This window comes from Camellia sinensis, chromosome 12 (genome assembly GCF_055761805.1).
Source record: "Camellia sinensis isolate YWXY chromosome 12, ASM5576180v1, whole genome shotgun sequence".
In the NCBI taxonomy this organism is placed as follows: domain Eukaryota; kingdom Viridiplantae; phylum Streptophyta; class Magnoliopsida; order Ericales; family Theaceae; genus Camellia; species Camellia sinensis.
Window position 1 is genome coordinate 95,784,858 of NC_138972.1, and position 23,611 is coordinate 95,808,468.

At 37.5% G+C, this 23,611-nt stretch overlaps 1 protein-coding gene across 1 annotated transcript; it reads left to right on the plus strand.

Moving 5' to 3' along the window:
• The first annotated feature begins 4,523 nt into the window (after positions 1–4,523).
• Positions 4,524–23,002, plus strand: LOC114277402 (strigolactones hydrolase CXE15). The gene is made up of 2 exons (XM_028219301.2): positions 4,524–5,403; positions 22,502–23,002. Exons 1-2 carry the CDS (start codon positions 4,718–4,720, stop codon positions 22,800–22,802), a joined length of 987 nt encoding a protein of 328 aa, XP_028075102.2. The 5' UTR covers positions 4,524–4,717; the 3' UTR covers positions 22,803–23,002.
• Positions 23,003–23,611: the final 609 nt, after the last annotated feature.

Below are 23,611 nucleotides of genomic sequence, written 5' to 3' on the forward strand. Positions count from 1 at the left end.
CCCCACTATCCACCCCCATGTGAGGCTCCTGACCCACACATGCATGGCATGCTCTTGATAAAAGCCTCATAAATGGCAACCTTCAATTCTTCTAAATAGTAAACTGATAAAAGTACCTAATCATACAAGTTAATTATAAGAAAATTCAGCGCTTTAAAGTCCTTTTCTTTTCTTTTTGGAAAGTGGAGTAGATCACTTTTCCCACAAAAATAACCTTGGATTTTCATCACAGCAATTCCCCTCACGGAGAAAATTTGACCTCGAGTTTTGTAAAGGCACATAACAATTTTGAATATTTAATCTTATGGTGTTGGAGTTGGTGACACCCATTTGATTTCATCATCTTAGTTGTAAGTAAAAACAATGATGTGGAGGAATTTATCCTTGCATCCTTAATGGCTAAATTCTTTTGGTATGATAAAATCAACTTTGAGGGTGGCGATGCTGTTTGATAGTATGTATCAAAAGGCAGGCACCAAGCTGGTGTTGCTCATGTACAAAAAGGCCAAGAAAAAACCATACCACCCATACCTCAACTACTCTAAAAAAACTCAATCCAAACCATCAAATACTCCAAAAACTTTTACAAAATCCAAATGTTGATTTAAGGACGTTCCAGGCCACTTGAAAACTAACTATATAATATGGACAAAACTTGACTTCTCAATCTAAAACGGGGAACTTCAACACCATCAAACGTCCTCCGATTGCGATCCCCACAAACAATTCACATCAATGGAAAATGAACCAAGCCCCAACTTTTCTCCTCCTCATGTCCACTGAAAATCCTCTCCAAGCATGAAGCATGTCTGTCTCTAATTTAGGGAATAGCCACATCACCTTGACTATGGCCACCGTCAAAGACCACAACCTCCTAGCCACCATACAGTGTATAGGAAGATGATTAATTGATTCCCCATCACACTTACGCATGCAACACCAATTAATATAGATATGTCTCATCTTAATCAAATATTAATTGAATGTAAACACGATGCATTCATAATCTTATAATTTTTTTTAACAGCTAATACATACATACATATATATATATATATACACAGAGAGAGAGAGAGAGAGAGAGAGAGCATACCTGAGTAGCTGTCGTCGTCGAAGCACCACCGCTAGCCCTTCGCCGTTCGTCGTCGCCGCACCACCGCTAGCCCTTCGCCGTTCGTCGCCCATCGCCCGTCGCTCGTTTGGGGATTTTGGGGGAAAATTGAGCGGCAAGAGGAAAGGATTTCGATCGGACAATTTTAGGGATTTTAGGGATTTCGTGCTTCAAAACAAATTTAGGGATTTCGTGATCGAACTAAGCGGCAAGATGAAAGGGAAGAGGGGGGGAAAATTGTTTTTTACTTTTTGCGACGGGAAGGTTTACACTGTCGCAAATGATACAAAATGATTAATAAACGACGCCGTTTTAATAATCCTTTTTTTGCGACGGACATTTGCCGTCGCAAATGGTCGAGTATTTGCGACAGCAAACTTTTGCCGTCTCAAACATTTTTTTTTCCCGACGGTTCAACACTTGCCGTCGCTAATAGTTCCTCATTTTAATACCCGCCCGTGCAGTTTATTACTGACGGTTAAACGCCGTCGCTAAAACTCTTTTTTGCGACGGTTTATTTTGCCGTCGCAAAAGACCATTTTTTGCGACGGGGATCGCGCCGTCGCGAATACTTCCGTGTTTTTTGCCCTCTTTTCTTGTAGTGTACTAAAAAACTTATGTTCCCATAAGTCCTGTGAGAAGTTTGTTGACACATTTACCCTCAATATTAGTTATTAATATCATAAATAATAATAAAATCATATATAGAAAATTGAATGTTACCATAGATCATATCTATATAAACGTAACGTAATATGACACCTATATAAACGTAACGTGACACCTATACGTAATGTGACACTTACATAAACGTAACGTGACACCTATGTAGGAAATTGCATGTTACCATAGATCGTATTTACATAAACGTAATGTAACGTAACGTGACACTTACACAAGCGTAATGTGACACCTATGATCTATGACAACTTTCAATTTTCTATATAGGAAATTGAATGTTACTATAGATCATATCTACATAAACGTAACGTAACGTGATACCTACATAAACGTAACGTGACACTTATGATCTATGGCGGGAAATTGAATGTTACCATAGATCAGATTTATATGAAACGTAATATGACACCAACATAAACTATCAACATTTTCACATTCAATTTAAAAAAATAAAAACTCATTAAGTTTGCGAAATGTAACGTGATACGTTACGTTACGTTTATGTAGGTGTCACGTTACGTTACGTTTATGTAGGATCTTGTGGAATACATTCCTATCTAAATAGGGCTTGAGACTCTATAAGAAATTACACAGGATTTAGCCTATCATAAGTGTCTGAAAAAGGACTTATAAATAAGTCTCCCTTTTTTATTTAGTAGAATTAATTTAAAAAATAAAATTCATAATTGCTCTCTTATACAATAATAAAATTACCTAAATTATTAATTAAAACATATTTTTAACATCATTAAAAACAGCTAATTAACTTGATGATTTATTAATAAAATAGACGATTTGTTATGAAATTAAAAACCTCATGAGTGTATTTGTAATTTACCATAATTTTTTTTTAAGGATCTTCTAGCTTTAAAAAAAAAAAAAAATTCAAACCAAAAAAAAAAAAAAATCTGTTAAAAAGTAAAGTAATTGTTCAAAAATAAATTTGTCAAGTGGGTCCTATCGGATTTGTTTGCCACTTGCATTGGCTGTATTTCATTTGTATGCATATGTCATTAAAATGGAATTAACTAATTTAAATTTACCATCAGAAATTACTTACTATTCAATTGCACATATTTTTTTTAAAGTTTTTATAATTATTAAATTATATCTCAAAATTTATATAATTTAATTATGATTGTCGTAAGATATAAGCAATAAATGAAATTGGGAGATTGAGACCAAGGGAACATAATGAAATACATGATCTGTGTTGAGTCAAGTGCAAACATAACCACTCCAACTCTCTCCAATTAAACAAGTAAAAAATTCAATGCAATAACGATATATTACAATAAAATCATATGAATTGTTTAATTCTCTTATTAGTGAGTAATATACTTGCCAACAATGTATATTTTTTTTTATTTTACCTTAATTTCTTTTTTTATTTATATACTCAATATTATCCTTTATTTTATTTATTTATACAAAGAAATATCTAAAAATCTTAAAATGTAACTAGCTTGTAGAATAAATGTTAAAATAAGTATTGTATGAACTAATTTATTACGGAGACTAAAATGAGTTAAGATTAACTATGATAATTAATAATTTTTTTTTTTAAAGAGTACGTCGAAAATGCTAATAGTATATTTTAATAATTTAGTAAAAATATTATATAAGCAATGTATAATGATGATCTAAGATTGCATAATAATTTTCAAAAATGTTGCAAACATTAAAAAAATTATTAAAAGACCTACACAATGCTGACGTGGGTGTGGGTTTCATTGAGCCCCTAGTATTGCTCAATAATTTTCGAAAAAATTGTGTTTTAGTGAAAGAATGGAGAAATAAATAGTACTAAAAACAATTTTAAGTGCATGCAATTATTTTAAGGGAAATGTTTTGATGTGCAATGTATATTGTATGTAATTTTATTACAAAATTATATAAATTTTTACGAACTTACATAAGTGATCTAACAAAAACAAATAAATTAAATATAAATTTACGTAAATTTATAAAAATTTAAAAGCTCCGATAAATTTATGTTTAATTTACAAAATGTTTCATTTATTGGCTTTTGGATTCCATAATTTCCCCATCATTTTAACAGGTGAAACACATTTTGAGATATTTTGGAAAGATAGTTAAAAATTGATTTTTTTATTTTTGAATTTTTTTTGACTTTTTTTATGTAAGAAGTGATATGACCCAAAATAAATTAAAAATTAACCTTTAATTGACACTTTGTCTTAACTTAACCACTGCCATAAAAATACAAACACACATTGCCATCACCTTAATCATCTTGTTTATGCATAAATAGGCAATGAATAAGGAATAGCTTCTCTCCGATCTAATCACGAGTTAGAAGATATTGTTAGGCTCGTAGAGGCTTATTATGGATCCCATTTTGATAATCCGAATCGTTGATGTGTAGAACCATTGAGTACTAAATGTTTGTTAAAAATCACGTTGATCGGTTATCGATAATTACGTGATCAAATCAGATTTTTGTTAGCCATTTATTTTTCTTCGTCTATTTTTTTTTCATACAAATTTGTTTTGATCACATAGCTATCAATATCCGATTAAAGTAATGTTTTACAAGTATATAGTATTTGACAAGTTTTACATATTGCACGATTCAAATTATCAAAATAGACAAGATTCCCAAATTGGCCCTTTGTCTTAACCTAACCCCACCATAAAAATACAAACACACATTGCCATCACCTTTAATCATCTTCATTATAAATAAATAGACAATGAATAACACATTGCCATCACCTTAATCATCTTCATTATAAATAAATAGGCAATGAATAATTCCTCTCCAACCCAACCTCTCTTTTTAACTCTTCCCCTGTTCCTCTCTCTCTCTCTCTCTCTCTCTCTCTCTCTATATGTATATATATATATACACACACCTGATAAACACACTTTAAAATAGAGATACAGAGACAGAGAGAGAGAATGTCTGGATCCTCCACCACCGCCATCGCCACCACATCGCCGCCGTACGAGGTGGACGAGTGCCGAGGCGTCCTCAGAGTGTACAGCGACGGCTCAATCGTCCGATCCTCTAAACCTAGCTTCAATGTCCCTGTCCACGACAACGGCTCTGTTATCTGGAAAGACGTTCAATTCGAGTCCATCAACAACCTACACCTCCGCCTCTACAAGCCAGCCACTTCCTCCTCAGCTAAGCTCCCTATCTTCTTCTACATCCACGGCGGCGGCTTCTGCATCGGCTCCCGAACCTGGCCCAACTGCCAGAACTATTGCTTTCGCCTCGCTTTGGATCTCCAAGCCCTGATCATCTCCCCTGACTATCGGTTGGCTCCTGAGAACCGGCTCCCGGCTGCTATTGAGGACGGCTATATGGCTGTGAAGTGGCTTACTCTTCAAGCTCAAGCCAAGTCGGATCCGTGGTTGAGTGATGTGGCTGACTTTAGCCGAGTTTTTATATCCGGCGACTCGGCTGGGGGGAATATGGCGCATCATTTGGCTGTTAGGCTCGGAGCCGGGTCGGGTGAATTAGACCCGGTGAGAGTGAGAGGGTATGTGCTATTGGCACCCTTTTTCGGTGGAACGGTTCTCACTAGGTCTGAGGCTGAGGGACCTAAAGATGCTTTCTTGAATTGGGAACTAATTGACAGGTTTGTGTTTTTTTTTTTAAATTAATTAATTAATTTATTTATTTTTAGAAAAATCAGTAATAACAATAATTGTACATATATAAGAGGTCAACTGAGACACAAATACTAAAAAGATTGACACAAGTTTCAAACAATTATAATTAAATAATCAAATTCAATTCAAAGTGGATAATCTATTTATCTATCTATCTATACTATATATATAATTAAATGTAGTTGTTTTGTTAAAAATTTCCAAATATTTATTCTTAAATTTTCATAATTTTGAAACTCTCTTTCTTACGCGGCAATCTTCTTTGACTGTCTTTCATATTTTCTATTTTTCTTCATTTTCTATTTGTTTGATTAATTATAATTAAAATTAATTTAATTGCTTATGGATAAATATTTGAATTTCAAAATTTCTCTATACAGATAAACATATAAAAATTAAAAATTACTTTTATATAATCTACAGATAAAGATAAAAATTAAACAATTAATTTAAAAAAATTAATTTCATAACTTATAGATAATTTAAAATTTCTTCTTATAAATAAACAAATAAAAGTTGATAAATAACTTATAAAAATTAATTTCATGGCCTACAAATAAAGATAAAGATTAAATAATTATTTTTTTTAAAAAAAAGTTACTCATTTTTTCTTCCCTTTATTTCGTACTTTAATTAATTTCATTATAGATAAACATATAAAATTTCATAAATAATTTATGAAAATTTATTTCATGACCTATAGATAAAGATAAAAATGAAAAAATTATTTAAAAAAATAATTTCATGACTTATAGATAAATAAACATATAAAAATTGATAAATAATTTATAAAAATTAATTTCATGGCCTACAAATAAAGATAAAGATTAAATAATTGATTTACAAAAAAAGTAAAATAATAAAATTTAGATAAAGATATGATTTGTTAATCTATATATCTATCAAAAACATATATATCTAACTCTTTATTTCATTTGCTCATATTTTTTTTCTCCTATCACATATTATCTTTTTTTTATTTTAAACTTTTTATCTTATGAAATGTCCTTATCTATAACTTCTTATCTCCTATTAAATTCTTGGGTGTTGTTATGACCATATGCAACCAACATATAGGGTGTAAATGGAAGGTGTAAACATAAAACAGGGCAGCAAACAGAAAGGCGTAAGTGTAAGGTGTAAGTTGCACACTTAAGAAAAGTCCTAAATTCTTAACCTTCTTTTGATAATTTTTATCATTCGTTATTATCTACCAAGTGATAAAGATTAAAAAAAAAATTATGGGCTCTGAATGAGAAAAGTATTAATAATGAAATTGGTTCGCTCTGAATGAGAAGAGTATTAATAATGAAATAATAAAGGCTACATGGGAGAAAGCAGTACAAAGATCTCACAAAATTAATTTTCTTCACTATATTTATAAAAGATAATAATTTGATATTCTTTCTATTAGTTATTAAAAATAATTTGCAGTAGATCATTGTTATGTTTATTTATTTATTTATTTATTTTAAGGCTGTCATTCGTTATAGTATTTCTCCAATCCCATCTCTAAATTCTCTCTTTGAAATTTTTATTTTTTCAATAATTAAGTTTGGAATCAATTTCTTATCAAATTTGTTTTCTTGATCCTTATCGAGACGAATAAAACTTTCATATAATATATGAAATTAATGAATATAATACAAACATGATAAGGAAATACTACATGTTTGTTAATATCTCTATATTATTATTAGTTGATTTGCTATATTATACTATCAATTTAGAGCCCATATGATTTAATTCAATGTCCATGACTTTATTTGTATTCGATCATTTTTTTCCACAGATATAATTTTTTTTTTGGGTATATAATGATTAAAGCTATCATTTGCTATATTTCTTCAAGTACAATTCAAATAATTTTTCATCATTTTTTTATAAATAAAATAGATTAAAACTATTCTCTTATATAATTTTTATAATACTATGAAATTCGTATCTTGATTAATTTTTTTAAAATGACGTTGGATCTATGCAAGTATTCTTCAAATTATGGAGAAGGATTTATACTTTGATATGATATGCGTGTGTCATTGATAGAGGAAATCAAAGATAGAGAGTTACTAATATAATCACTTAATGATTTGTTTGAGAAGTTCTTTTTATAAGTAAGGCAACAAACTTAGATTAAAATTTTTAAAAAATTACTTATAAATTATAATTAAAAGTTGATATTCATAATTTGATCCCACAATAATAACATACACCACTGATTTAAAAGTCAAAGTAAATTTATGATAATTTTTATGAGCTTATAGAATTTTTCTCTTTTAATATTTTGTTTAGTTTGATACAAGTTATTTATGTTATTAAGTGATTATGATACTATTATTTTCAACAATTTTTATAATTAATAATTTCTTATGCATATCAAATTTTACTATGAAATTTTGTAGGTTAATTATTGTTAACATCTATCCAGATGGCTTAATATCATGGTTTGTCGCTATTAAAATATAATTTAAGATTAAGATAATTTATTTATCACACAAAATATAAATAATCTATTTTTCAGTGCATCGCACGGGTTACCGCTAGTTTGTGAGTATGCAAATGTATATCATATATATTTACCTAAATTCTCATAGGTATATATAAATTATTTTATAAAATTATGTAAATTTTTATAAATATGCATTAATTAATTTATAAAAATTTTAAAAATTACAATTTATATATATTTATGAAAATTTAGATGATTTTATGATATAATTTATGTTTTTAAGAATTTACAAAACATATGGTATAAAAAGAATCTATAAGGAGAAAGTGATGAGTCACCCAACAAATAGTCCAACAAAAATATTCTATAATAAGAATAAATTATTAATTTTTAACTTGGGCAATAATTGATCCCTCCTCTTATAGTTATAAATATAAGAGTCATAATTATGCTGAGTGTTGTTACTTTTTATCTTCTACAATAATTAATCCCTAACTTTATAGATATAAATATAGGAGTATTTTATTTTTTTTACACTTTGCTTATTTATTTATTTATTACAATTTAACTTTATCATGATATTGAGATTTTATTGTCATTCCTAACTTTTAAAAATATTTGTTAAGATAGTTGGAATTTAGGCCTCGTTTGGTAAGTGACTGTTTTAACATAAAAATCAAAAAGTTATTAAAAAAATTAAAAAGCCAACAACTTATATCAAAAAATCAAAGATTCTCCTTTCTCTCTACTTTTTGTACATTTTTTCGTAAAAAGTCAAAAAATCATCCTAAACATACTAGTTTTTTTTACTTCATATTTTAGCAAAAAATTCAAAAAGTTACTAAAATAGCCCGTTCCCAAACAAGGCCTTAGTTAAGTGTTAAGAGAAAAAATACAAAGAAATGAGTGGGGGCTGGAAGAAGGGTTGGGAAAGATTGGGGGTGGCGAGGAAGGTTGGAAAGAGGGCCGCTAAAAATGGAAACGGTGGTACTACATATATTAATTAGTATACTAACTAGATGTATCAACATTGGTTATGACATTATTATTGATCCCCTCATTAATCACATTACAAATATAAAAAATCTCTTAAATTATACTACATCATGAATTGATACACTAGTTAGTTTACTAATTCATTCCCGTTTGGTAGCTCGAATTTTCCGTGGCTTGAGTGGCCTGAAATCTCAAAATGACGTCGTTTTGGAAATTTTTTTTTTCCCACAGCCTTTCTGACTCACAGAAGAGAAGAAGAAAGAAGACAGAAGAGAAGAAAAAAGAAAGAAGAAGAAGAAGAAGAAGAAGAAAGAAGACAACATCATCATCATCAACACAAAGACAACATCATCATCATCATCAATAACCAACAAATTATCATATATAGATCTGCATCATCATCATCAACACACACACACACATATCATCTGGAAAATCAAAAGCATCATCAACACACACACACACACACACACACACACACACACACACACACAAATCATTTGGAAAATTGTACGAGCACGAAATAATGTTCTCGTATAATTCTGTTGATCAAGTTTGCGTTTCTCCAAGCGTCGTCGCTTTACTCCCTGAAAACACAAACGTGAGTTAGCCGGCGGGTGTGTGCCGGATACCTCTCCGATGCCTAAGTCAGCAAAATAGACAAATAGACAAAAGTTCTGTGTATTTGAGAATCAAATTTGTGATACCTGTATATAGGTCATTTTACGAGCTTTTATAGATTCTGCGTGGCACAATCTTAATAGGACTCTTACTCCTCAATGTAGAGTCCTCCTAGGAATCACATCTCTAAAAGATAATGCCCATTCCTTAACACCCTTCTCACTACTTTAACCAAGTGAAATGGTTTTACCTCGGTTGTATGAAAAAACGACCGAGCTAACACTTACATGCTTAAGCGGCAGATTTAACCGAGCTTCACCTAGTTCGGTTCCACCTTGCTTTTACAATTCGGCTTCCTGTACCTCGGTTCAGCATACTCCAACCAGGCTATCTCCGTCATTTGTGACCGAGCTAACTAGGCCCAATGGCGAAGCCCATTCTACTCAGCCCACAGCTCGGCTCACTTCTACCCAGTCCTAGCTCGACCTAGATTTACACATTTTACCCTCTCAATTGCCCCTTAATGCCATTTGCAACGCATGATTTGGGATTATTCTTCTCCAGCCGAGCTAGAAACATTCAAGCCAACCGAGCTCACCTTTCACTGGGCTACTGGTGAGTTCGGTCCATAAACGTCTTTTCAATTGCCTTGCACGTCTGAATTGTTTTCTATTCTTTTGGACACGTGGCAAGCTCTCATTGGCCAAGTATAGCTATCACAGCCGTCTTCGTACTCTGTAAATTTTGAACAGTCTCGCCCTTTCTATACTTTATACGAAAACCCTACTTTTTGAACAAAACACACCACTGTTCATCTTCTCTCTCTTGTCCTTTGAGCCTCTATTTTCCCAATCATAGCACTTGCAAAGCTTGCACTCTCATTGCCATCCTTGCGATTTTGTTTTGCGTCCTTTTATCTTAAAATTGTAAGTACCTCAATCCTTTGCCTTTTCTGTTTATTTCGTGAATATGTAAAGTATAATCATGTATATACACATATTTTCCAAAACACACTCCTGTAGTTTTGCACAAATGGCTAAGAACCATTTAGACAAGAATCACACTCTAACTAGATTCACAAACAACCTGTATCGTGATGTTTTTGATCCAAAATAACACCACGACCGAGATAGGAACCTGTTTACCATAGGTGCGTATTAGAGCGAACTAGAAACATCACCCAATGACCGAGCTAAAACTTGGAGTCATTACTTGTGCTACGACCGAACTAAGAACATGGATATACCTTGCGAACTAGCCTCTAGCCAAGCTAGAGGCCTTGTGTTGGCCCTTATGTATTACCGAACTGCGAACTCCCTATCATTCAGACGAACCGTGCTTAGCCCTCACAATTTTCTTTGTAATTTGACTGTTTACTTAGTTCGGTCCAGTTGTCTGGGCATAACATTTTTTATTTTCACTTTGCAGACTTGACTAGGTTGGCCAGACACGCCTTTGCACCCTTCTCCTAGGCAGCTTTGCTCAACCGAGCCAACCAAAGCCCAAGTCACGCCGAGCTAGGCTTAATTTATTCTCATCCTTAACATGGGTAAATACCGATTTTTAGTAGACTCTTCTGGGGCCATAGCCGAGTTCCGAAAGGTCTACCAAATTCCAGACGACGTCCATCTTTCCCTAGTCGAACTAGAAACAACACCTTGGGACAAACCGGGCTTCGTGCCGTTCACCGTGATATCGATTGTCGAAGCTGGCCTTCGGTTTCCCGTTCAGCCTTTTCTTTGCAAATTCCTTAGGCAGACAAGACTCTGCCTTACCCAACTTTCCACAAATTCATACAGAATAATAAACGGCATCGCCGAATTAAACCGCCAGCTTGGCCTTAACCTCGGTTTGTCCGAGTTATTCCATCAATACTCACTCGGCCAAAATGAGGACGGCTGGGTATATTATTTAAGAACAAGAAGACGCCGAGAGAAAATAATTAAAAATACACCGGACAAAGACGTGAATGACGACGACTTCTTCTGGATTTCTGGAAACTTTGAAGACTAGGAAGCCCAAATACTGGGCTACAGTATTAACTGGAATAAAGGAACAGCCGGTATGAATACCTCAGCTTAGTTTGTCTGTTTTTTGCCCTTGCTGTTTATAACTTTTACACCGCGCTAATCGTTGCCTTTCTCCTTATGTAGACTCAAACCAGCTAAAGTCACAATACCAATACCCCAACCTAGACGCTCTTCGCGTTGTGCTTCGATACCGTCATCGAGGTTGGGCCGAGCTACTTAACTTCGAGCCGACCTATCGATACAGCGGAAGGAGAAAGGTTAGTGTAACTGATTTCCTTCTCGAACCATCACCAGAACCGAACCCCAACTTGCCACAGATCAACCTCATTCCCTTAACAGAAGAACAAGAAATGGCCAAGCGCCGAGCTGTTCGAGCATTAATCACTGAAACAACTCCCGCCAGCGAGGTTCAAACAGGGACATCTCAAGTCGGTCAGGCATACAAAGCTGTGGTGGCCCTCCCAACAGCTAGGGCTTCCTCATCTCGATCGAGAAAATGTGCATGAACTGCTTTAGTCGAGCCGCAACGCTTGGTTGACAAGGATGACGCCGTGCCCCCCGAAACCACGCTACCAAGCCTTGAACCCGTGCTCTTTGACTGAGCTAGCCCTTCTGAGTGGGCACCAAAGATGACCTACAAGAACCGGGCTATTTCGAACACAGATTCAGTGGTTGCAGATAGGGACCACACGCTGGCCTTCAACCTTGCCAAGAGCGTGTGTCTGCCAGCCGACATGGAGCATCACGACCACTTGACCGAGCTCAAGGCCATCCGTTCGGCAACTAAGTCAATGATGTTGGTAAGTGCTCTTTTTTTTTTTGTTTGCCAATTTTGTACATCTATTTGCTCAATTTTACTCATAATCTCTGTTTGTGCTTTTACAGGCCATGTAGAAGAACCATGTTGCACATAAGCGCGTGTTGGAGTTGTGTAAGACAGTGTGGTTGGCCATGGCAGATTCCAACGCAAAGATGATCGAGCTCAATGAAGCCAAACAAAAAATGACTGAGCTTGAGTCTGAAATCGCCCGACTTACCGAGCTAGTCAACTCGGCAGAGGCGGACAAACAGAAGGCTTTGGCTGAAAAGAAAGATCGCTATCTACGCGAGCTGGCCAAGCTTGAGAAGAAAAAAGACGCCAAAATAGCCGAGCTGAAAAAGAGCGCGGAAGACGCTGAGGACCACGGCTACAAAGAACGGGAAGTCACTTACATCTTGCAATGTGAGGCTGCAAAGGATATATTTTTTAAATGCCAGGCGGCTGCCACAAAGCTCGGTTTTGGCCAAGAAACCGAGGTCTTCCAGAACCCTCTTCCCCACTTCATTTCGAGTTATATAGCGGACTACGCCAATGCTATCCAAGAAAAATTGCTTCAAGTGGGAGAGGAGGAAGAGGCATCTCCAGAGCCAAACAACGCCCCAGCTGCTACTAATGATCGTGGTCTCCAAACTGCTTAATCAGCTCGGGTGAATCCACCGGTGCCCATTACGGTTGAAGATGTGGCTGTGACCGACCTTCCTGCTGGAATCGGGCTACAGAGTGGTGAAGCTCGGGTTGACTTGGATGCAGATCTGGACGATCTATTTGCCTGATCTTGTATTTTCTTCTTTTAATGCTAACTTTTTGAAATAATTTGTAACCAGGCTAAAGCCCCACCTCTTGTAATACAGTTCTAATCTTGAATGAAATCTGCTATTTTTCCATTCTTTTTGCCCGGTTCATATCCTGCTTGTGTTTGTCTCTTAACTTTAATTGGCATGTCTTGAACTTTTTTGGCCGAGATAGCCATCTCGGTTTATTAGCTTTTGAATCTGTTTATGTTCATCATACCAACCAACCTTCTCCAGCCTAGATCCTTATCTCGGCTGAAGAGACATAAATGTTGGTTATTCTTGCCAACCTCTTCAGCCTAGATCCTTATCTCGGTTGAAGAGACATAAATGTTGGTTATTTCTGCCAACCTCTTCAGCCTAGATCCTTATCTCGGCTGAAAAGAGATAATCTTGCCAACCTCTTCAGCCCAGATCCTCATCTCGGTTGAAGAGAGCTAAATGTTGGTTATTCCTGTCAACCTCTTCAGCCTAGATCCTTATCTCAGCTGAAGATAGATAAATGTTGGTTATTCCTGCCAACCTCTTCAGTCTAGATCCCTATCTCGGCTGAAGAAAGATAAATGTTGGTTATTTCTGCCAACCTCTTCAGCCTAGATCCCTATCTCGGTTGAAGAGAGATAATCCTGCCAACCTCTTCAGCCCAGATCCTTATCTCGGCTGAAGAGAGCTAAATATTGGTTATTCCTGCCAACCTCTTCAGCTTGGATCCTTATCTCGACTGAAGAGAGCTAAATGTTGGTTATTCCTGCCAACCTCTTCAGCCTAGATCCTTATCTCGGCTGAAGAAAGCTAATCCTGCCAACCTCTTCAGCCCAGATCTTTATCTCGGCTGAAGAGAGCTAAATGTTGGTTATTCCTGCTAACCTCTTCAGCCTAGATCCTTATCTCGGCTGAAGAGAGCTAAATATTGGTTATTCCTGCCAACCTCTTCAGCCCAGATCCTTATCTCGACTAAAGAGAGCTAACTTGTTTGGTTATTCCTGCCAAACTTTCTGATTGCCCCTTGTTGGCAATGACTGAGAACAACCTTTACAATAGAAAGACTTATGCTGAAAAAGTAAACTACTTGTTTTATTTGAAAAAAGGTAAAAAATTACAAATATCCTAAGAAAAAGCTAAAAATAAAATAACTTGAGATTGACAGTGTTCCATGGCCTGGAAATAGCCTTGTTGTCTTCATCTTCCAAGTGATATGGCCCTTTTCCTGCTAAACCAACCACTTTGTATGGTCCTTCCCAGTTAGGACCTAGCTTGCCATCTCTGAGTACTAAAGTGTTGCCCATTACTTTGCGTAATACCCAATCCCCAATCTTGAATTGCCTTGGATGTACTGTCTTGTTATATTTTCTAGATAACTCCTACTGGTATGAGGCAATGTGAACTAGAGCTTTTTTCTTTCTCTCTTTTGCAAGGTCGAGTTTCAAGGTTATAGCTTCTCCATTCAAGTCTGGGTCAAAATTTTCACTTCTAATAGTAGGGAGGCCTACTTCCAGTGGGATTACTGCCTCTATGCCATAGGCTAAGGAAAAAGACGTTTCTCCAGTTGGCCACCGAGGTGTGGTACGGTAAGCCCATAAAAAATGAGGAAGCTCCACAGCCTACTTGCTTTTTGCCTTCTCTAATCTTTTCTTCAGACCATCCATGACGACTTTGTTTGATGCTTCTGCCTGGCCATTCGCTTGAGGGTATGCTGGTGAGAGTTGTAGAATTCTATCTTATATTTCTCGTAAAAGCCCCTGAAGATTTTACCATCGAACTGAGTGCCATTGTCGGATATTAGAGCCTTGGGTATGCCAAATCGAGTTATGATATTCTGCCAAACAAACTTCTTAACATTTTTCTCCTTTATTGATGCGAGTGCTTTTGCCTCCACCCATTTTATGAAGTAGTCTGTTGCTTCGAGAAAGAACTTTCTATTGTCGGGTGTTGTTGGAAGTGGTCCCACTATGTCCAAGCCCCACATTGCGAAGGACCATGGGCTAGTTAATGGTAGAAGCTCTCGGCTGGTTGGTGTATCTGGTGTGCGAACTTCTGAAATTTCTCGCACCTTTTGATATACTTCTCAGAATCTGCCGACATGTATGGCCATCAATATCTTTGTGAGATTGCTTTGTAAGCCAATGATCTTCCCCCTTGGTGGCTTCCACATACGCCTTCATGTATCTCGAATAAAAATGCCTCGACCTTGCTAGGGTGGACACATTTCAAGTAAGGTCCTGTGAAGGATTTTTTTGTATAATGCTAATGATGGAGAGAGCCAAAATTGCTGTGATTTTGCTCTTATTTTGTTGGCCTCTTTTTTCTTTCAGGTAAGATGCCGTCTTTTAAGAATACTATAATGGGATCCATTCATGAAAGGCCCAGTTCGGCACAACATACCTCAGCTACTTCGGGTTCTTTAATACTTGGTCTGGGTAAGAAGTCGATCAGTAATGGATATGAGATAGATGTATCTGCCATTGAAGCAAAACCTGCCAGCTCGTCTGCTTTACTGTTTTCTTCTCGGTCGAACTGCTCTATTCGTACTACTTCGAACTTCATGATCTCTTTCCTGACCAGCTCTTGGTACTTGGCCATCTTCTCATCTTTTGCCTCGTAGTTGCCTGAAATTTGGTTTACTACCAGTTGGGAGTCGCTGTAAGCCATTAGCTCGGTAGCCTTCATGAAAAGTGCTGATTTTAGATCTACTAAAAGTGCCTCATACTCCGCCTCATTGTTTGATGCTGGGAAGCCAACGTTGACTGCTTGTTCAATTGTCAGGCCGTCCGGTGAGATGAGGACTACACCAAGTCCTGCACCGTGCCTATTGGATGCTCCATCCACGAAGAGCTTCCACATTTCTCCTACGAATAGCTTCCAGCAAGTAGAGGGATCAGATGATGTCTTGGGATCAAAAGTGTTGCCAATGTTTTCTTCCAAGTCCATGCCTGCTGTTGGGGTTTGATCTTCATTGTCTGACTGCCCCAAGTCTTTACTTTTTGATGAGTCTTCGCTGGGAACAACGTGGTTTGCTTCTTCTCTCCTGTCCTCAATCTTGTGTGGCTTGCAATGTGGTTGGGCATCCTTTATTAGGGGCTGCGCAGTTCCAGCGGCACTTTTCCCCTTACTTCGGTTGTGTCGGTTAAATCGACTGGGCAGATGTGATGACTTCCTGGTGTGAATTCAGCCACAAAGTCTGCTAAAGCTTGGGCTTTTATTGCTGTTCTGGGTTGGAACTTGATATCGAACTGCCCCAACTCCATCGTCCATTTCAAGATTCATCCAGAAAAATCCGCCCTTTCAAACAAGGCCTTCAATGAAAAAGTTGCTAGGACGATCACGGTGTGAACATGGAAATAGTGCGACAGTTTTCTTGAGGCCATCATCAAAGCTAAGGCTAGCTTTTCTAATGGCAGGTACCTTATTTCAGCAGCTATCAAGGTTTTGCTAAAGATAGGCAGATGTTGGATTCCTTCCGCTCTGACCGACACTACGCTGACTGCATGCTGTGAAACCGCTAAGTACAAAAAGAGCTCTTCTCTAGGCACTAGGGTTACTAACAACGGTGGAGAAGACATGTACTATTTCAAGCTTTCTAGGGCACAGTCGCATTCTTCATCCCACTCAAACTTGGCCTTTAATGCTTGAGAGAATGGTCGACATTTGTCTGACGACCGACTTATGAACCGGTTGAGCGCGGCTGCTAGGCTAGTGAGATACTGCACCTCTTTGATTGTGTTTGGCCTCTTAAGATCCTGGATCACTTTGATCTGAGAGGGGTCTGCTTCTATAACTCTGTTGGTTACCAGAAAGCCTAGGAATTTGCCTGATCCTACGCCGAATGCACACTTGGATGCATTTAGATGCAACTTGTTCTTCTTCAGAATTTGGAACATTTTATCTAGGTCCCTGAGATGGTCCTTCTCATCCTTGCTTTTGACCACCATGTCATCTATGTAAGCCTCAATTGTTCTGCCTAACAATGGTTCAAACATTTTGGTAACCATCCGTTAGAATGTAGCTCCTGCGTTCTTTAGGCCAAAGGGCATTACCTTGTAACAATACAATCCTCTAGGCGTTGTCAAGGGTGTGACCTCCTGGTCTGGTTCAAACATAGCGATCTGATGGTAACCTCTGTACGCATCAAGGAAGCTAAGTCGATTGTGTCCTGCTATCAGGTCTACCAGTTGGTCTATTCGTGGTAGGGGAAAACCGTCCTTTGGGCATGCCTTGTTGACTGTTTTGTAATCCATGCAGAAACGCCATTTTTCGTTTTTCTTTGGCACTACTACAATATTGGAGATCCACCTGGGATAGTGCACTTCTCTGATGGCTCCTGCCTCCAACAAGTTTCCTACTTCCTCCGTTACTATCTCCGCGTGGTGGAGTGTCGATCTGCGGGTTCGCTGTATAATTCGTTTGGCAATTGGGTGGATATTAAGTTGGTAACAGATGATGTTTGGGTCAATGCTAGACATGTTGTATGGTGTCTAAGCAAACACTTCGATATTAGAGGTTAAGAATTCCATGACCTCTATTCTCTCAGTGCTGGACAAAGATGAGCCGAGCAAAAAGAACTTTTCTGGGTTCTTTTCATCTATCCTTACCTCTACCAAGTCTTCCACTGCCTTCTGTTCGGCTGCCTTGCTAACATCCGTAAACAGTTCATTGCTCTCTGGCTCTTCCACCATCTGTAAATACCCTTTTGCAGCCCTGCTGCCATTTATTATGACAAAGCACTATTTTGACATAATTTGGTCTCCCAAGACCTCTTCAATTACTCCGGCTGCGTGGGGAACCGCAATGCTTGATGTAGGTTGACGCTACCGATCGCATGGCGTGCAACCATGTTCTCTCTAAGATTATGTTGTAAGTGGAAGAGACTTTCAATACCTAGAATTCCACCTGTTTTGTCATGGTTCCTGCCTTGACTGGGAGGATTATCTTGGCTACTGGTCACTCTGGCATCGAGTTGAATCTGACAAGGGGAGATGTCGCAGGTGCCAAGTCTTTGTCCTCCAATTTCAGCTGTTTGAAGGTCTCGTAGTACATTATCTCACATGAGCTTCCTTGGTCAATCAGAATCCGCTTGATGTCAAAATTTTTGATGCGTAAAGTCACCACCAGTGCGTCATTGCAAGGGCAATGTAGCCTTGCTAGATCATTGTCTGAGAAGGATATGACGTTTGTAGCCTCTGTTCTGCCCTTTTTTATGGTAGGCTTTGCACTTAATACCTCTCTCAAGTGTTCAGCCTTTTTGATCATCCCCCTGAGTTCACATACCCGCTCAGGTTCGATGATCCTATGTATAACGTTGATTACGCCTTGGGGTGGACCGTTGACTGGCATCCCGTTCGGTTTGTTGAGGTCCTGGGGGGCTGGCTGTGTCCCTCATTCTATGTACTGGTCCAAGTGCCCAACTGCCACTAACTCCTCCAGATGTTGCCTCAATGGCGTGCAATTTTCAGTGCGGTGCCCCTTTTCATCATGAAAGGTGCACCGGGACCTAGGGCTGTGCAAAATACCGCCTAATCTGCTAAAACTGCACCGATCCGCATCTATCAGCACCGCTCTAACCGCTAACCGCGGTTTAAACTTTAAAATTTATAATACGCCAACCGAACTGCTCCGCTCCGCTATAGTTAATACATATATATTTTTTAACCTCCAATGAAATATCAATGTAAAAATGAGTGTGAGAGATATTTAAGATATGAAATTTATTATAAATTAGTGGCTATATATATGAAACATATTATGTAAAATTACTTTTTGTTATATATCTAAAAAATATTATACAAATTAGTGTTATATATTATACAAATGTATGATAATTAGTTAGAATATTCTTCAATCCGCCAATCCGCTAAAAACCGCCCAAACCGCAATTTGCTAATTCGCTAATCCGCCAACCCGCCATTCGGTTTGTAAATTTACTCTCAAACCGCCCTACCCGTACCGCGTACACCCCTACCGGGACCTCTCATCATAGCCTTTTTGTGCTTCTCCCAACTTAGTTAGCCATTGGACGAAAGGTTCATTGCGTATCTCATTGAGAATCCGGGAGATAGGTTTATTGAATACTGTGGTAATGGCAGTGTGGACTCTTAAGTTCCTTTTCTCTGGGTCCTCTCTGTTGGCCCGCCTGCCGCACCCATTCCTGCTTGGCTGTTCCACCATGTTGACTTTCGCTATAGTCTTTTTACCTGGTAGCACTGTTGTGTAAGATTTTGCTTTAGCACGGGCGCCATTTTCCTCTACTCGGATATGTTGATGCACTCTCTCCATTAGGGCCTCTATCGTGAGGGGTGGCATCATTGTTATTGAGTTCCTTAGTTTGTTTCTGACCGGTAAACCTCGTTTATATTGTGCAATGGCGAGATTGGTAGGGCAATCCCCAATTTGGTTGAATGTCTCCTAATAACGACTGTTGTAAGACCTCAATGTTTCTTTTTCGCCTATGTCAATGGAGAGTAGCTGGTCGATCTCCACTGGCGTCTTGGTATTCATTCTGAACCTGGTCACGAACGCTTTTGCCAACTGTGCCCATGAGGCTATGCTGCCTTTTGGCAGTCTTTTGAACCAGGTTAGACCTAGGTCGCCAAGGCTAGATGGAAACAGGATACACATTAGGGCCTCGTTCCGTCGGTATACTGCCATAACCTGGCGAAAGTGGCTTAAGTGCATGTAGGGGTCTGTATTCCCTTCATAGTTGGTGAATTTGGGCTGATGGAAGCCTGAAGGTAGTGGTGCGTTCTTAATTGTCGGAACGAACGGCGAGCTCTGTAACCTTGCTAATACTTTGTCTGCTGGTTTGTAAGCAAGGCGCGACATTGGCATTCCTACCTCGACACTCTCATGCATCCTAGGGGCCAACCGCTGTAGGGCTGAAACTCTGCGTGGGTCGTGAGCCCTGGTGTCCTCCTTCGATCGGGCCCTTTCCTCGAGCACTGTTCGTAAGTTCGCTGATCTGGGCAACTCCGTGTGCCTAGATGTCGTCTGGTGGGTGTGCGAGGGGCAATAGTTGCTTCCCTCTGTATATGACCTTTCAGTCCTCGTTCTCTCAGACCTGGAGTGATGAGTCCTGGAAGTCCTTGACTGAGTATCGCCTGTTCTAAGGCTCCTACTTTCTGCTAGTGAAGGTGTGGTATGTCTATCACGGTCTTCTAAGTGGCGAGGGGGCATGTTGCCTTTGCGCCCCTCTCCTGTCGCCACCCCTTTCCCTTTTATCTGGGGCTTCATTGTCTCCATGTCTGCTGCAATTCTCCTTATTAACTCGTCTTGCTCTTTCACGCGATCCTCCAGAACTTGAGGATCTAGCATTCGCCTCTGTCTATTAGGACTTTGAAAGCGACGAGGACTAGCGCCCCGTCTCTCCCTTGTGTCCCTCCGGGAGTTCCGTCACTGAGGTTCTAATTCTTCCATGGGTGGGACAGAGGGTAGACCTTCGCGCCTCCCACCCCCCTCCGGGGTTTGCCCATCGATAGCAGATTGCGGCAAGTCTTCATTGTATGCCATTGATTTCAACTAAAGAGGAAAACTCGATCAAAAGGTTTTGTTTTTTGTGAAATTCCCACAGACGGCGCCAATTGTATGAGCACGAAATAATGTTCTCGTATAATCTTATTGATCAAGTTTGCGCTTCCTCCAAACGTCGTCGCTTTACTCCCTGAAAACACAAACGTGAGTTAGCCGGCGGGTGTGTGCCGGATACCTCTCCGATGCCTAAGTCAGCAAAATAGACAAATAGACAAAAGCTCTGTGTATTTGAGAATCAAAGTTGTGATACTTGTACATAGGTCCTTTTACGAGCTTTTATAGATTCTGCGTGGCACAATCCTAGTAGGACTCTTACTCCTCAATGTAGAGTCCTCCTAGGAATCACATCTCTAAAAGATAATGCTTATCCCTTAACACCATTCTCACTGCTTTAACCAAGTGAAATGGTTTTACCTCGGTCGTATGAAAAAACGACCGAGCTAACACTTACATTCTTAAGCGGTAGATTTAACCGAGCTTCACGTAGCTCGGTTCCACCTTGCTTTTACAATTCGGCTTCCTGTACCTCGGTTCAACATACTCCAGCCGGGCTATCTCAGTCATTTATGACTGAGCTAACTAGGCCCAATGGCGAAGCCCATTCTACTCAGCCCACAACTTGGCTCACTTCTACCCAGTCTTAGCTCGGCTCAGGTTTACACATTTTACCCTCTCAAAAATCAAAAGCCACCCACAAATCAAACCCCCTTCCCCCCTACACACACACATATAGATCTGGAAGCCAAATCGATGAAACACACACACATGGTGGCGACGGAGTGGGGAGGAAGAGGCGACAGAGGCGGAGTGGAATAGGAAGATCACCTTCCTTTCTCCCTTTCTCTCTTTTTCTTCTCTCTTCTCTCTCTTTCTTCCTCCTTCCCTCTGTTGTGTTTCACAGATAAAAGAGGGAGGGGGAAAAAAAATCAAAATCAAAACGACGTCGTTTTGATTTCGGGCCATTCGAGCTTGAGGAGTTTCGAGCTCTCAAGCATTTTTCTATACTAATTTTTGCATATAACATTATTCGGAATGACAGGGGTAGGAGTCTAAAGAAGTATCGATATACTTGAAATTAAGTAGTTGGAAGTTCAAAAAAAAAATAAAAATTAGGAGTAATTTAGGTGGGTGAATGTTTAAAAATGTTGAGTTCAAAGAAAAAAACGTGGGATAGCCTATCCCACTTGATTAATGACAGTTGATTTAATTAAGTTGAAAGAAAAAAAGATGTTCAAAATTTTTACGTGAGTTAAAATTGACCACTATAAAAGAATCTATTACAAAAGAATAATCTGAAAATAAAAATTATGTGAGAAAAAAGTATCAACACCAACCCTTCGCATTATATAATAGAAAATACTTTTTCGTTCTATTTTGTTAGTCTACTATTTCATTTTGGGAATGGTAGTTATAGTTGCATTTGAAAAGTCAAAGTATAAAATATTTGTTTTTTTTTCAAATTATCTTTTTGAGTAATTATAATTATATTAAAATTTTGAAAAAATAGGACATTAATGAAATAATATTTTGTAATTTAAATTTAACTGTAATGGTTGTATATCCCTTAAAAAGTAAGAATTTCCGAAAGAAGCTAACAAATTAAGATAGAGGGAGTAATAGATAGATAGATAAAAAGAATAGATAGGATTTTTTTTAAAAATTTCTTTATTCCATTAGTCTCAAATTATTAAATTATGTCTTGAAATTTTGTTCTGATACAATCGAATATAAAAAATTGGGGAACAAAAAAAAATCTGTACCCATATCTATACTAGTTTTTTTTTTTTAAAAATTGTTGGATTAAGTAATTGAGTAATTGGGTAATAATTTGGGTAGGTTTTGGAGGCTATCAATACCAATTGGAGAGACCACGGATCACCCACTTGTGAATCCATTCGGACCGGTTAGCCCAAATCTGGAATCAAAAGATCTGGATCCAATGCTTGTGGTAGTCGGGGGTAGTGACCTGCTACGAGACCGTGCAGAGAACTACGCTAGAAAGTTGAAAGATTGGGGAAAGACGGTGGAGTACGTAGAGTTTGAAGGAAAGCAACATGGCTTTTTCACTATTGATCCTAACTCGCCTGATTCAGATCAGTTGATGCTCATCATCAAACGGTTCATCACCGAGAATTAGACTTTTTATGATTCATTCATCACGGAGAATTAGACTTTTTATGATTTTCAGCTGCGTATGTATTAGATTATTGCCCTTTGGAGCTTGTTTGGATATCTCTCTTTTCCATGTTTCTTTTCATTGCTTGCTTTTGGCTTTTGGGTTTTGTTTGTTTATGCCAAGTTCTCTTTAAATAAAGATTTCCTATGTGCAATTTCAAAGGGCTTAACTTCTATGGAGAGAATTTATCTATCCTGTAGTAGAGGCAAAATGATCTGATTCACAAAATTAATATTAGAAAAATATTTACTGTGCACAATTTATCCTTTATAAATCCCTTTGAATGATGTGGTAAAAAATAAGAAATTAATGACTCATGCTTACACACTCCTTTTTTTTTTCAAAAATCTTTCGTCCAACTTTATCACATCATTCGGGGTTATGGGGAAAGATTTCGTGTATATATAACACTGTTATTTTTATTGTTTATTTTTCCAGAGGGAATATCACTATTGTTAATATTAACAAAAAATACTATCATTTAGAAAGTGAAAAAACATGCATGTGATGGAAATTTGATTTGGATGTTGACGACATTGTGTCTGTGCAGTTTTAATGAGTTATTTATAGTTTATTTAAAAAAAATGATTATTTAAAAGTTGAAAGAATAATGCTTTTAATTTTTTTATTATTATTATTATCATTATTAATTTTTAGGATAAATTATAAATATATTTTTTGGAATTTTCTTAAAATATATATAATCTTTCGGAAATTACAAGTACAATTTTTTATTTAACATAATTAACAAAAAAAATAAAATTTGTAAT

Excerpts from the sequence above, each read along its gene's own strand:
- LOC114277402 (XM_028219301.2), top strand. The coding sequence starts at position 4,718 with ATGTCTGGATCCTCCACCACCGCCATCGCCACCACATCGCCGCCGTAC. Across the intron at positions 5,404-22,501 it reads AATTGGGAACTAATTGACAG|GTTTTGGAGGCTATCAATAC; the intron begins GTTTGTGTTTTT and ends TAATTTGGGTAG.